The sequence below is a fragment of the Cervus canadensis genome, chromosome 4 (genome assembly GCF_019320065.1).
Source record: "Cervus canadensis isolate Bull #8, Minnesota chromosome 4, ASM1932006v1, whole genome shotgun sequence".
Classification (NCBI taxonomy): Eukaryota; Metazoa; Chordata; class Mammalia; order Artiodactyla; family Cervidae; genus Cervus; species Cervus canadensis.
In genome coordinates, this window is record NC_057389.1 from 93,447,287 (window position 1) to 93,462,123 (window position 14,837).

Here is a 14,837-nt window from a genome sequence, read left to right on the forward strand (position 1 = left end):
CTGCAGTCCATGGGGTTGCAAAGCATCGGACACCACTTAGCAACTGAACAACAAATAGCTGATTCACCCTGTTGAACCAACATGACATTACAAAGCGATTATCCTCCAATTAAAAATAAAATAAAAAAAAGAAACAGTCAAATTCAATATCACACTGGCTGATTATAACATACATCACTCCATGATTGATACAGTGAGACAAAAAAGTCAGATTTCAACATGATTGACCTAATGGGTGGGCATATACAGAAAAAGCACTCGATCACTGCTGAAATGATCTTTAAGCACAAACAGATCATCTACTAAGTTTGACCACAAGTGTGCATAACACACTTAAATTTCAAAGAATTTAAAGTGTGCAGAGTATGTTCTCTAGCCACAGTGCAATGATACTAAAAGCCACTAACAAAGGCATAAAAATAGGTCCTCCATATTTTTGGAAACGAAGAAGCGCACTTCTATATAATTCATGGAGGAAAGAAAAATTCTCAGTTGACTTTATTCTAATCAATTTCTCTGTATAGATTCCAGCAGAAATGAGGAAAATGAAGATGACTCAAAAGGAAGCAGATGAAATGAGAACTGATTTATCAACATATCATGCTAAAGCAAATGCGTGTTCACAAGTATACAAACACATGAACTGCACATCTGATAATAATGACTTTTTCCTCCAGCTTTATGGAGATTAATTGACTTCTGTTAGCACCTGATAATCACACATTTGATTTTACTAGTGCTTAATCTAGATAAATTTCTATACACATGTATTTCCTGTTTCACTATTAAGTATGTAATATTTTGACTATTTTATAGATATCAAACTGAACTCAGTTATGTTGTTTGATAAATGACAGGTAGTAAAACACAAGATAGAAGGATTTTGGGGGGAGTATGGATTTCAGCAAACTGGGAGATCTTAGTTCTCCGATCAGGGATCAAACCCATTCCCCTTGAAGTGGAAGCATGGAGTCCTAACCACTGGACTGCTAGGGAATTCCCAGGATAGTAGGATTTAATACAAAGATACTTGACTTGAAAACCCATGATTAACCACTTTACTAGGAGAATTAAATTTTGGAAGAACCAGAAATTCTGGCATACCCAATATTTCATTCTCTTTGACTCATTCTAGAAGCCCACACCAAAAGTTGATGACAGAATCATGAAAAAGAAAATGTTCTGGAGATGAATTTCCTCAAGGCTACCTTTAAGTCTCTGTTCCTCAGGCTGTAGATGAAGGGGTTCATCATTGGAGTAATCACGGTGTAACCACTGAGGCCACTGCCCTCCTCCGGGGGGAGAGAATTGCTGCAGAACTAAGGTACACCCCAACACAGGTCCCATAAAATAAGAAAACAACAGAGAGGTGAGACCCACAGGGGGAAAAAGCTTTGTACCTCCCACCAATGGATGGGATTCTCTGGATGAAGGAGACAATCCGAGTGTAAGAGAAAATTATGCCTGAGAGAGGACCAACGCATAACAGGTTAGTCACCAGATACACCAGGATATCATTGATAAGAGTATCTGAACAGGCAAGTTTGAGGATCTGAGCAAGTTCATAGAAGTGGGGGATCTTCATGTCTGTGCAGAAGCTCAGCTGCAACACCGTCAGACTGTGGATCAGGGCATTCTGAGTGCTAACGAAGAAAGAAAGAGGCAGCAGCAGACCACAGAGACAGGGGTTCCTGATGATCATGTGGTAGAGTGGGTGGCAGATGGCCATGATGGTCAGGAGTAAATTGTCCATACACACGAAAACCATGAAAAAATACACCTGAGTGAGGCAGCCTGCATAGGTGACAGCTTTGTTCTCTGTCTGGATGTTCAACAGCATCCTGGGGACTATAGTGGGGATGAAAGAGATGTCAACAAAGGACATGGGAGAGGAAGAAGTACATGGGCCTCTGTGAAGTGGACGTCACAGCTGACAGCCAGGATGATGAGCAGATTCCCAAGCATGGTGACCAGGTGCATGGACAGGAAGAGGCCAAACAGGAGGGGCTGCAGGTCTGCATTATCAGAGAGGCCCAGGAGGAGGAATTCTGAGACGTCTGTCTGGTTTTCTGATTCCATGTTGTTGATGAGTGTACTGGAAAATATAGACATGAGTTACTATGAAATGGATACACAGACATCATTTGTTTGAGAGAAACTTTTCTTCTATGCCTTAAATTCTAAAAATATCAGGGACTTCCCTGGTGGTCCAGGAATTAAGACTCCATGCTTCCACTCCAAGGGGCACAGGTTCGACCCCTGGTCAGGGAACTAGCAACCTGCATGCTGGGTAGGGCAGCCAAAAATTTTTATTCTTCCCTTCAAGTTCCTCTGCTCATTTCCTCCTTCTCCAAGTAATTTTTGAATAATTTCTAAATACAGTACGTTTTTTTCCAATACTAAAATTAAAACATGAAAACAAGTGCTATTGTTTTTTTTCTAGGAACCATCATGGGCTTCTCAGGTGGTGCTAGTGGTAAAGAACCCGCCTCCCAATGCAGGAGATGTCAGAGATGTGGGTTTGATCCCTGGGTCAGGATGGTCCCCTGGAGGAGGGCACGGCAACCTACTCCAGTATTCTTGCCTCGTGAATGCCATAGACTAAGGAGCCTGGCAGGCTACAGTCCATAGGGTCACAAAGAGTCGGACATGACTGAAGCAACTTAGCACGCACTCGTGCATCATGCCTTCAAAGCACTTTATTTTCTCAGTATTAATTTATTTATTTGGCTGCATCTGGTCTTAATTGCAGCACTTGGGATCTTTAGTTGTGACATGCAAACTCTTAGTTGAAGTATGTGGGATCTGGTTGCCAGACTAGGAATCAAACCTGGGCCCCCTGCATTGGGAGCACAGAGTTTAGTCACTGGACCACCAGGGAAATCCCAAGGCATTTTAAAATCTATAATTAAATTCTGGTCAGTTCTTCATACAGATCAATCCTGGTTAAGAAGTGAAAGTGAAAGTGGCTCAGTCATGTCTGACTTTTTGAGACCCCATGGACTATACAGTCTGTGAAATTCTCCAGGCCAGAATACTGGAGTGGATAGCCTATCCATTCTCCAGAGGATCTTCCTGACCCAGGAATTGAGGCGGGGTCTCCTGCATTGCAGGCAGATTCTTTACCAGCTGAGCTAACAGGGAAGCCCTGAAGCCTAGTTGGATGACTTTATTTTCTCAGAGGATTTTTACCTTTGTGGTTAACCTTATACTGAGCCTGCTCAGATTTGCAAATCTCAGATATTGCTGGAAATTATAAACTCAGATTCTCTTATATCTCAATGTAAAAAATAATATCATTAATCCATTCCTTTAAATATTCTATTGCACTGTGGGGAACAATCTGCAAGCTATTTTGCTAGGTTAAAAAAATAGTATGTTTACTAGTGTGCAGACAGTATGTTGAGGAATAATATAGATGTCTATCTGCGCATAAAATTTCTCTTCAAGAATCCATACAAAATCAGTGCAATGTTAGTCTCAAAAAGAGGACTTTACTGCTAAGAAACAGGAGTAAAAGGGACATTTTTCACTGTTTTTGGTACCTTTTGAATTTTGAGCCATGTAAACGAACCTCTTCAAAAAATTAACTTTTTTTTTTTGCTTGATTTTCCTTGACCAAGATTTCTCAAAAGCCTAATGATACTTTCTAACTCCTGGTATCATAAGTCTGAGACCATTGTGGTTATTCTCTAATATTTGGTAACTTTCCTTTCTTTTAGAAGAAGGTACTATGATTTACCTTTTTCATTATAAAAATGATTTGTAACTCCTCAACAAATGCGATTCTGGTGGCTCAGTGGTAAAGAATCTGCCTGCCAACACAGGAGATCTAAGTTTGATCCCTGGGTCGGGGAGATCCTTAGGAGAAGGAATGGCAACCCAGTCCAGTATTCTTGCCCGGGAAATCCCCTGGGAAATCCCACGGAGCCTTGTGGGCTACAGTCCATGGTGTCGCAGAGTCGGACATGACTCAGCAACCAAGAACAAGCTAACAAAATGAAAGGTTTCAATTTATAAATTAAAAAAAAAGAAGAAGGGTGCTTGTCAGGGGATAGGAGGATGGCAGAATGGCGGGTGGGGGGTTGGTGTTTAGTGTTTCAAGGGGACCAAGAATCACTTTTGAAAGATGAAAACTGTTCTGGAGATGAACAGTGGTGATGGTTACACAAAAATGGAATTGAACTCAATGCCACTGAACTGCATACTTAAAACAGTTTTAAGGGTACATTTTATTTTCTATGTTTTGTCACTATTAAAAAATAAATGAATTAATAAGTACTGAAGGAACTCTTTCTGATTTGCTTACTCATGCGCTTGTCCTCTGTGCTTTCAGAAGTCAGCCAGCTGCCCCCTCATTACTTGAACTTCATGGATGTTCTTAGGAACACAGCCCCACCCCCACTTCTGTTTCAGGCTTCTCCCTCAGTCAGGGAATTTTGCAGATCAGGAAATATTTAACACCACTCACGGAGATGCAGATCTTACCTCCTCCTGTTCTTGGTAGAATCACATCAGAGTCAATAGCACAGGTCTCCTTCCCTTCCTGAAATAAAGGGATGCATTGGAGCCGCCTGAAATTCTCAGACAATATTAGGAAGTATTGATTTCCTTTGAGTAGCAAATTGGTCCATAAAATTTCAGGGTGAGAGAATGGGGGTCAGCAGAGCCAGGAGCAATTGAAAACCTGGTGCCAAGGGACTTGGAAATAGGCCAGAAAAATCGAGAGGCCCATTAGACAGTGACTGTCAGTCTTGACCATGTGTCAGAGTCACCTGGAGGGTTTCTTAAAACAGAGGTTGCTGGGTGCCACCCCAGTTTCAGCATCTCCAGGTGAAGTCTGAGAAACTGCATTTCAAAGAATTCCCCAGGTAATGCTGATACAACTGGTAGAACCTGCTGCATAATTTTCAGTTCCCACTGCAAAATGAAAATTTGGAGCCCCAAGTTGAGAAAATGTCAAGATGGTGATAGCAGAGCGTTCAACCAAGAGCAGGGTCCTCTGTGGCCCTTCTGATTACACACCCACAAACCCAGCCCTGGCTACTGGTCACATTATTCAAGGGACACATTATTTTTCTAATATTTATTTATTTCTATGCATTTCTTTGGGATTCCCTGGTGGCTCAGATGTAAAGAATCTGCCTGCAGTGTAAGAGACCTGGCTTGAACCTTGGGGTGGGGGGTGGGGGGTCGGTGGTGAAGATCCCCTAAAGAAGGAAATGGCAACCCACTCCAGTATTCTTGCCTGGAGAATCTCATGGACAGAGGAGCCTGGTGGGCTACAGTCCATGGGTTTGCAAAGAGTCAGACACAACTGAGCGACTAACTCAAACATATACATTTATTTATTTATGTGGCTACACCAGGTCTCAGGGTGAGATCTTTAATTGGAGCATGTGGGACCTAGTTCCTTGACCAGGGATCAAACCTGGGCCCCCTGCATTGAGAGCATGAAGTCTTAGCCACTGGATCAGCAGGGAAGTCCCAACACATTTCTATTTTTTTCTTTTTTAATTTTTTGGCCATGCCACACTGCATGCAAGATCTTAGCTCCCTGACTAGGGATTGAACCTGAGGCCCCTGAAGTGAAGGCATAGAGTCTTAACTCCTGGACCACCAGAGCAGTCCTAGGGACACATGTTGAGAACCGTTGGTTTAGATTTCCTGCTTAATTAATCCAAGACTACATCCAAATGAGACTAATAGTGATAATGATAATAGTAATAATGTTTCCCCTTTCCTTTAGAACTTACAAGGGTTTCTGTATCTCCAGGATGGCCCCATAGAAGACCACAGGGCCTGAGTTTCTCCCCAGGAGGTAGATGTTGAAAACAAATTGATGCTTGAAAATTTCAAGGAGACAGTCATGCACGTAGTTTCCGGATAAGACACATTCACTAAGACGGTATCTTCCTTTCTGGTCTTGTAAGTGTAAGATTGTACTGATAGGGGACGGGGGTGGGGGGGGCAGTTTACAGATTTGTGTTTTGTTTTGTTTTTTTCTGGCCCTTGGAGAGTTATCTCCAAAGTTCCTCATTAGCCAAATTGCTCTCTCTTCACTTCAGTCCTGCAGCAGAAAGAAGAAAACTACTGGCTTGCTAATTCCCTGAGTGGGATAAGCATGTGGCCTTTCCTCTTACCTCTCTTAGGTACCAAAGTTCACAGCCCAGGTTGGTCCAGATGCCCAACAGCAGAGATAGTCATCCTTTACGGAGTACCACTCCCTTATCAAGGAAGCAGTCTCCCAAAATGAGCCATTCCTGGTCACCTTCATGGTTGTTGCTATTACTCCTATCGACTTGGAAGTGACTCTTAATTGGCTCTTTTGTTAAACTCAGCAAAGTTTTGTTGTTGTTGTTGCTGTTTTTTGGTGATGTATTTTGTAATGTGTGTGTGTGTTCAGTCACTTAATCGTGTCCGACTGTTTTTGACCCCATGGGTTGTAGCCTGCCAGGCTTCTCTGTCCATAGGATTTTCCAGGCAAGAACACTGGAGTGGGTTGCCATTTCCTTCTCCAGGGGATCTTCCTGACTCAGGGATCAAATCCGTATGTCCTAGGTTTCTTGCATTGGCAGGTGAATTTTTTACCACTGAGCCACCTGTGAACGTGAAAGTTGCTCAGTTGTGTTCAACTCTTTGTGATCCCATGGACTGTAGTCCATGGAATTCTCCAGGCCAGAATACTGGAGTGGGTAGCCTTTCCCTTCTCCAGGGGATCTTCCCCACTCAGGGATCGAACCCAGGTCTCCTGCATTGCAGGCAGATTCTTTACTAGCTGAGCCACCAGGGAAGCCCAAGAACACTGGAGTGGGCAGCCTATCCCTCTCCAGCGGATCTTCCCAACCCAAGAGTCAAACAGGGGTCTCCCGCATTGCAGGTGGATTCTTTCCCAACTGAGCTATCAAGAAATATTTTATAATACATATTAAAATATTTGGCTTGGCCAAAAAGTTCATTCAAGGGACTTTCCTGGTGGCCTAGTGGCTAAGACTCACAGCTCCCAATGCAAGCGGTCCAAGTTCCATCCCCGGTCAGGAACTAGATCCCACATGCCGTAACTAAGACTCAATGCAGTCAAATAAATAAAAAATAAATATATATATATTTTAAAGTTCATTCGGGTTTTTCCATAACATCTTATAGAAAAACCCAAATGAACTTTTTGGCCAAGCAAAAAATATAGTCTTTAAAATACTGTCTGCATCCTGTTTTGGAAACACTAATGAGTACATCTCTACAGTTTCTAGATTTTTGCATCAGGAGCACCTGTTCAGGTGGCTTCCTCTGACACCCCTGCTGGGGCCAGGCTTCTTGATTTGGGGCTCTTCTCATTTGTGACACTCACCTATGACTGTACTGAGATCCAAGACTCTTGCGATTATTTGATGATGAAAGGCCATTTGGCTCTGAAAAATGCAATTACAAGAGAACAGTTTTTGCTGAGCATAACTTAACACAGTGCCAGACCCTAATAGGAGCTGATAATGTATTACTGATGTGAGTCAAGAAACTGTTCCAACCCATGAGTTAGCTGCCATAATGATTTATGACCACAGTAGAGGTGAAGCGGTCTTCCCTGGTGGTTCAGACGGTAAAGAATCTGCCTGCAGTGTAGGAGACCTGGGTTCCATCTCTGGGTTGGGATGATCCCCTGGAGAAGGGAATGGCTACCCACATCAGTATTCTTGCCTCGGAAATCCCATGGACAGAGGAGCCTGGCGAGCTACAGTCCATGGGGTGGCAAAAAGTCGAACAGGACTGAGCGACTAACACTTTCACCTAAAACCAGTGATTAGAGGCAATGGTTTGCTGGGAAGTCAGTAAAAGACCTGATTTGTACCACTGATGGATTTGGGGGGGGCGGGTGGGGAGCAGCCATGGTGGAGTATTGGAGATGCGGTGATCTTAGTTCCCCACCAGGGATGGAACACACGCCCTCTGCATTGGGAGCACAGACACCTAACCATGGGACCAGCAGGGAAATCCCAACCTTGGTCTATTTCGGAGGTGTAAATTCTCCGATGATAAGTTCAAGCTACCGGTCCCTGAAGGCAGAGTTGTGTGATCCACTCTGAGGGGTGGACTTCACCACTGAGGATTCCTTCATCTTCAAACTCTAAGCTTATTCATGCCTCAAGGATTTTATATCAGCATCTCTGGCATTTCTCTCTTTTGAAATGTCTTCTTCCAGAGCTTCCCACAGTTGGCTTTTGTAACTCAGATTGTCAATTTTTTTAAAAAAGCCACTACTTCAAATGTTAGTAATTACTGAATGACTTTACTAAAGCAGACAACTGCAACAGGAAGAAAGGCTTAGTTAACTGTCTCAGGGAAGGAGTGGAGCAACAAAGCTTTAATTTGCAGAAGCCTAGGCTTCCCTGGAGAGACTTCCTGGTGGCTCAGACGGTAAAGCGTCTGTCTACAATGCAGGAGACCTGGGCTCGATCCCTGGGTTGGGAAGATCTCCTGGAGAAGGAAATGGCAAACTATTCTGGTGTTCTTGCCTGGAAAATCCCGTGGACAGAGGAGCCTGGTAGGCTACAGCCCCATGGGGTCGCAAAGAGTCGGACCCGACTGAGCGACTTCACTTTCACTTTCAGGCTTCCCTGGTGGCTCAGATGGTAAAGAATCTGCCTGCAGTGTAGGAAACCTGGGTTCGATCCCTGGGTCAGAAAGATCCCCTGGAGAAGGGAATGGCAGCCCACTGGAGTATTCTTGCCTGGAGAATCTCATGGACAGAGGAACCTGGCGGGCTACAACCCACGGGGTTGCAAACAGTCGAAAATGACTGACGAGTAACACACAGGACTGGAGACGGAAGGAGAGAGGGAGGGGCTCGTTGAAAACTAGTTTGTGGGCGGGGCTGGGGCTGGGGTGGGGCTGGGAACGAGGGTGGGGTGGGCTGTGTAAGTGCAAGGTGGAGTAGGGGAGTGTCTTGAAACTTAACAAACTGTTTTAAATAATTGCAGTATAGATTTAGAAAAAAAGATTTCAATAACAGGAAAAGATGAGGCAGGAAATGTTTGTCGTCAGGCACATTGAGGAGGGGTGGGGATTGACAGTAGAGCAAACAAGTTACAGTACTGGCGGTGGTGGACTGGTGGTGGTGGTAGTGATGATTTAGTCGCTAAGTCGTGTTTGACTCTTGAGACACCATAGACTGTAGCCCGCCAGGCTCCTTTGTCCATGGGATTTCCCAGGCAAGAGTACTGGAGTGGGTTGTCATTTCCTTCTCCAGAATATCTTCCCCCAACTCAGGGACTGAATCCAGGCCTCGCACATCCTCTGAGTCACCAGGGAAGCCCTTTATCTGCATTATCACCCTCCAACAGAGAACAACCTGCATTATTATTATTTTACTTGAGGACAGGAACACATGACTTTTACATAATTTTTATCAGGCCCAGGGCTAGAGAGAGTAAAGTCAGATTTGAATGCATTAAGTGAAACTCCATTCACAAGACTGCTGCTGCTGCTGCTGCTGCTGCTAAGTCACTTCAGTCGTGTCCGACTCTGCGCGACCCCATAGACGGCTCCCCCGTCCCTGGGATTCTCCAGGCAAGAACACTGGAGTGGGTTGCCATTTCCTTCTCCAATGCGTGAAAGTGAAAAGTGAAAGTGAAGTCGCTCAGTCATGTCCGACTCTTCGCGACCCCATGGACTGCAGCCTACCAGGCTCCTCTGTCCACGGAATTTTCCAGGCAAGTGTACTGGAGTGGGTTGCCATTGCCGCACCTAAACCTATTCTTTTCTGCCAAGCCAACCTGCATTCAGGGAGCTGAATTTAGGAGAAAGGCAAACTCTATATGGGGCTTCCCTTGTGGCTCAGCTGGTAAAGAATCTGCCTCCAATGCGCGAGACCTGGGTTCAATCCCTAGGTTGGGACGATCCCCTGGAGAAGGAACTGCTACCGACTCCAGTATTCTGGTCACAAAGAGTCAGACACGACTGGGTGACTTTCACTTTAAACACTCTATATATGGAAGAATTGACTGAAATTTCTCACAAATAAAGGTTCTCACTGTCTTAAGTCAATCCAGCCTAGGTTGCGTGAAACCTTGGTTGTGTCAAGGTCTCCACAGGAGCTTCATCTTCCCAAAGAGTGTCTCTGTTCAACTACTACCAGTCATTCAGGTATGCCATTACCATTTACTTTTCTTCTAGCATTCACTATCTACAAAAGCCGTCTTACTTACTCGATTTTCCTGTGTATGTGTAGCGTTTCTGTTTTTTGTTTGTTTTTTACATTCTTGGTATTCAGAATAGTGCATGGGATACAGTAATACTCAATAAACATTAGTTCAATGAATGAAAATTATTCTGTAAAAATGCACAATTTATTTTTAAAATACGCAACAATTTAGACTTCCGTAGGCAGCGAACCATTCTATAGAAGTTACTGAATGCAATCGACCCTGGGATCTGCAGATCCGCAATCAGTCGAATCTGCAGTTGCGGAATCCGTAGAATCAGAGTGGTTGGCGGTTGGTCGAATCTGCAGTTGCGGAACCCGCAGTTCCGGAACCGCAGAAGCGGAACCCTGCAGATGCGGAACCCTGCAGATGCGGAACTCGCTGAATCCGAGGACAGGATGTAAATTACACCGTGTTCCAGAGGGCCTCGAATATTCCTGGCTTTTGGTGTGGGTGGAGTGGTGGTCTTGGAATCAGTCCACCGCAGATACCAGGGAGGGCTGAACTTGCTTGTTTACTTGACAATTAAAAGGAATAATTAGGGTAAACAGGCTTTCCTTGTAACTCAGTTAGTAAAGAATCTGCCTGCTAGGCAGGAGACCCGGGTTTGATTCCTGGGTTGGGAAGATACCCTGGAGAAGGAAATAGCAACCCACTCCAATAGTCTTGCCTGGAGAATCCCATGGACAGAGGAGCCTGGTAGGCTACAATCTATGGGGTCGAAAGAGTCGGACACACGACTTAGCGACTAAACCACCACCATTAGGGTAAACGGGGCGTACTTTTTGGTTTAACAATAATCCAATATAAAGTTCACTGTGTAAACCTGGTCAAAGAGAACAAGGCGTGTCTTCTAATCCTTTAGCCCTTTTAGTTGTATTATAAAGTTCGGTGACCTTGTGCGTTTCTCCAGACAGAAAGCTTGCGGTAACCGAGAAGTACGGCCTGGCCCAAGCCCTTACCTCGCTGACCTGTGGATTTCTGTGTCTTTTGGTGAGTAATGAATAAGAACTTGTAGCACGGGCTCCCCACAGCGCTTCACTTTGTAAGATAATTTCTAACTTGCAGAATATTTTTCTCTTGATGGTGGGCATCTGGGTGCATTTAAGGTTGAGATGTCTTGTGAAATGAAATTTTTCAATTATTTATGTTGCATGAGCATCCAGTGAAAGAAGTGCACAATGTGAGAGTTGTGAGTTTTTAAGTTTTATTTGGGGCAAAGTGAAGACTATAGCCTAGGAGACCACCTCTCATATATTGCTAAAGAACTACTCCCAAAAGGTAGGGGGGAGGTCAGCGTGATTTTGGTGAAGGGATATACCTGCCATCAAGCAACATTTTGGCAGAGGGTTGCTACTAGTCATGAGGAGCAGATGTCTCTGTTAATTATTTTAGTCCTTTTTAAATAAAAGAAAATGCAAGGGGACTTCCCTGGTAGTCCTTCTACTGCAGGAGGTGTGTGTGTTTGATCACTGGTCGGGTAACTAAGATCCCACATGCCACTGTGGTGTGGCCAAAAAAAAAAAAAAAAATGATAATACAAGAAATTGGGCTCATAAAATCTTCTTCTAAAGAATATCTAAAGTCCTGTTCTGCCAGTTTTTCCAGGAGCATGGAGCTCCTCGTTCCTGAACTCTGCTCTGAACTCCTTTCAGGGTGTGTTGAAGGTCAGCCACTGCAGTGGCTAGTGACTTCATCCTTACAGAGGTAGATGGTAGTTTTTCATCCACATAGGTTTTGTTCACAGAATGTCAGAATGGGCAATTTATTACCTTTTAACCATAAGTTCTCCTGTTAAGGTCAGCTGTATGCTCCCAGGTGGCACAGTGGTAAAGAATCTGCCTGCCAAAAGAATGAAGGAGATGTGGGTTCAATCCTAGGTCAAACAGAAGGAAATGGCAACCCACTCCAGTATTCTTGCCTGAAAAATCCCATCAGAGGAGCCTGGCGGGCTGCAAACAGTCCAGGGGGGTCTCAGAGTCAGACGCGACTGAGTGACTGAGCACACACATTGTTCTTTTCAAGAGAGCTCAGCTCACATGACAGCCCCCAGCACTTGAAAGTTAAGAGATCCTTGAAAAAGTGATGCAAATTTCATTAAGGTCCTACCTGGAACTGGAGTTCAGTTGATTCTATACGGAAGAAGTTTTGACCTAGTGTGGTGTTCATTAAGTATTTATTATCCCCCAAAGGAGATAAAACACAATAAAGACAAATTAGGCATCTGCTTTGGCTTTAAATGCAAGGGATTTGGTTATAAAATAGCATTCTTTTACAGAATTTCTTTTTTTTTTTTTGTGACCGTGCAGCTTTTGTGTGGAGTCTTAACCACTGGACCACCAGGAAAGCCCCTTTATAGAATTTTATGCTTCCTTTACTTAAATAGAATTCACATTATTTAAACAACTCACTAACAAGCTTCTTGTTTTTATTATTTATTGCATACGTTTTAGTAATTCTTGTCATTTAGTCACTAAATTTAGTGTGATTGGAAGATAATTGCTATGTTGGTTTCTGCCACACAACAACTTGAATCAGTAATAACTGTATGTATAGCCCCTCCCTCTTGAGTCTTCCTCCCACTCCCCTCCCAACCCACTCCTCTAGGTTATCATAGACCGCAAGGCTGGGCTTCCTGCATTTTCTTTTTTAATTTTAAAAACTTTTTTTATTTTATTATTTCTTTTTGGCTGCACTGGGTGGGTCTTCTTTGCTGCAAGTCGGCTCCTCTCTAGTTGTGGTCCATAGGCTTCTTGTTGCAGTGGCTTCTTTTGTGGAGATGGGCTCTGGAGCACTGACTCAGTAGTTGTGGCCCATGGGTTTAGTTCCTCTGTGGCATGTGGAATCTTCCTGAACCGGAGATTAAACCCATGTCTGCTGCTTTAGCAGGCACATTCTTAACCTCTGGACCACCAGGGCAGTCCCCTGAGTTGGTTTTTTTTTTTTTTTTTTAATTTTTTATTTGGCTTCACCAAGTCTTAGTTGCAGCATGTGGGGATCTAGTTCCCTGACCAAGGATCGAACCTGCTCTGAGAACACAGAGTCTTAGCCACTGGGCCACCAAGGAAGTCCCTTCCTAAATGAGAGCATGTCAGTGGAGGACTCAATCAAAGGGTTCATTAAGCCTCTTGGAAAAAAGTTACTGAAGCCCCAATGCACAATCTAGAAAATGACTAGGATACAAACAGGCAATGGGCTAAGCATGGGGGGAGGGGGGGAGTGAACATTTTAGCCTGAGGACTCTGCACATGCAAAATCCCTGTAGCAGCTAAAATCCCTGGATTGTACCATGATGTGAGCAAGACAAGACATGGCTGAAAAAGAAGCAAGAGGGGAGGAAATTGAATTAGATTGCAGAAGCCCCAGCCACATGACTTGTCTTGAAAACAAGTTCAAGGTTTAATTTAAGACAGGTGGAAAGCCATTATGAGCAGGGGCACAACTATTATAGACTTGTGTTTAGCAGAGCTAGCTGTGTGGTAAGGATGGAGTACAAAAGGACAAGCTTGACTGTCAGAGAAAAGATGAAGGATTAGTAGTAGGGTTTAGGAATGAGTGACACTAATCTAGACTTGATGGTTGCAAAGTAGAAAAAAGTGATGACTTGGGGGAGAGATGAAGGCTGGAATCCATACTCATTAATTTCTTCACACTCAGAATGCTTTACAGTGTAGCTAGTGATGTGCTAGTGACTGGATATAGATGGTTTTTTAAATATATGTTTATAGTTATTTCTATTTATTATTTGGCTGCACTGCATCTTAGCTATGGCATGCAGGATCTTCAGTCTTTGTTGTGGCATGTGATATCTTTAGTTGAAGCATGCGAACTCTTAGTTGTGTCTTGTGAGATCTAGTTCCCTTACCAGGGATCAAACCCGGGCCCACTGCAATGGCAGCTCAGGGTTTTAGCCACTGTGCCGCCAGGGAAGTCCTCAGGTATATGGTTTTAATGAGGCCACTCTCTTGAACATTGGGCTTCCCAGGTGGCAAAGTGGTAAAGAATCCACCTGTCAAGGCAGAAGATGCAGGTGATGCAGATCGATCCCTGGGTCAGGAAGATCCCCTGGAGCAGGAAAGGGCAACCCACTCCAGTATTCTTGCCTGAGAAGTCCATGGACAGAGAAACCTGGCGGGCTACAGTCAACCGGGGGTTGCAAAGATTCAGACTCGACTGAGCATGCATGCATATACTCTTGGACATTAGATCTAGTGGAAGAGAGAGAACATAAGCAAGCAAAGAACAAATATATGATTACAAATTGTGCTGAGGGCTACATAGGAAAAATAGAGCTCTTAGACAAAAAGAGATTGGCTTTATATTAAATATGGTGCTCACAATAAAGTTGATTCTGAGAAAATGACATTTACATGGACAGAAAAATAACAAAGGAAAAATTATCCATGTGTCGGGAAGAGAGAAGAGTTTAGTTGGAATTTTCTCTGGAGGGAGCACCATTGAAGAAATGATTAGATATGGGTGGAGACAGGGTGTGTCTTGGATTAGCCTGTCAATTTGTGCTGTGTGGTAGGGTGGAGAAGTCTACAAAAGAATGGTTTTAGGTTTCCGGTAATTGCTGCCTTTAGGGGATGGGATAGAAAGTGCGCCCATATTTTTAAATTTCTTTGGCTGTTATGGACT

At 43.8% G+C, this 14,837-nt stretch overlaps 1 protein-coding gene and 1 pseudogene across 1 annotated transcript in view; one reads left to right on the forward strand and one right to left on the reverse strand.

The window, feature by feature from the left end:
* Positions 1–1,163: 1,163 nt before the first annotated feature.
* LOC122440945 lies at positions 1,164–1,904 on the reverse strand (annotated as a pseudogene).
* The window catches only part of LOC122440946 (zinc finger protein 883-like), a 28,181-nt gene continuing 15,246 nt past the window's right edge, over positions 1,903–14,837 (forward strand). Inside the window, exons 1-3 of the mRNA XM_043467602.1 lie at positions 1,903–2,013; positions 10,505–10,596; positions 11,110–11,189. Of these exons, the coding sequence (XP_043323537.1) occupies positions 1,903–2,013; positions 10,505–10,596; positions 11,110–11,189 (283 nt within the window). The remainder of the gene's footprint in view (positions 2,014–10,504; positions 10,597–11,109; positions 11,190–14,837) is intronic.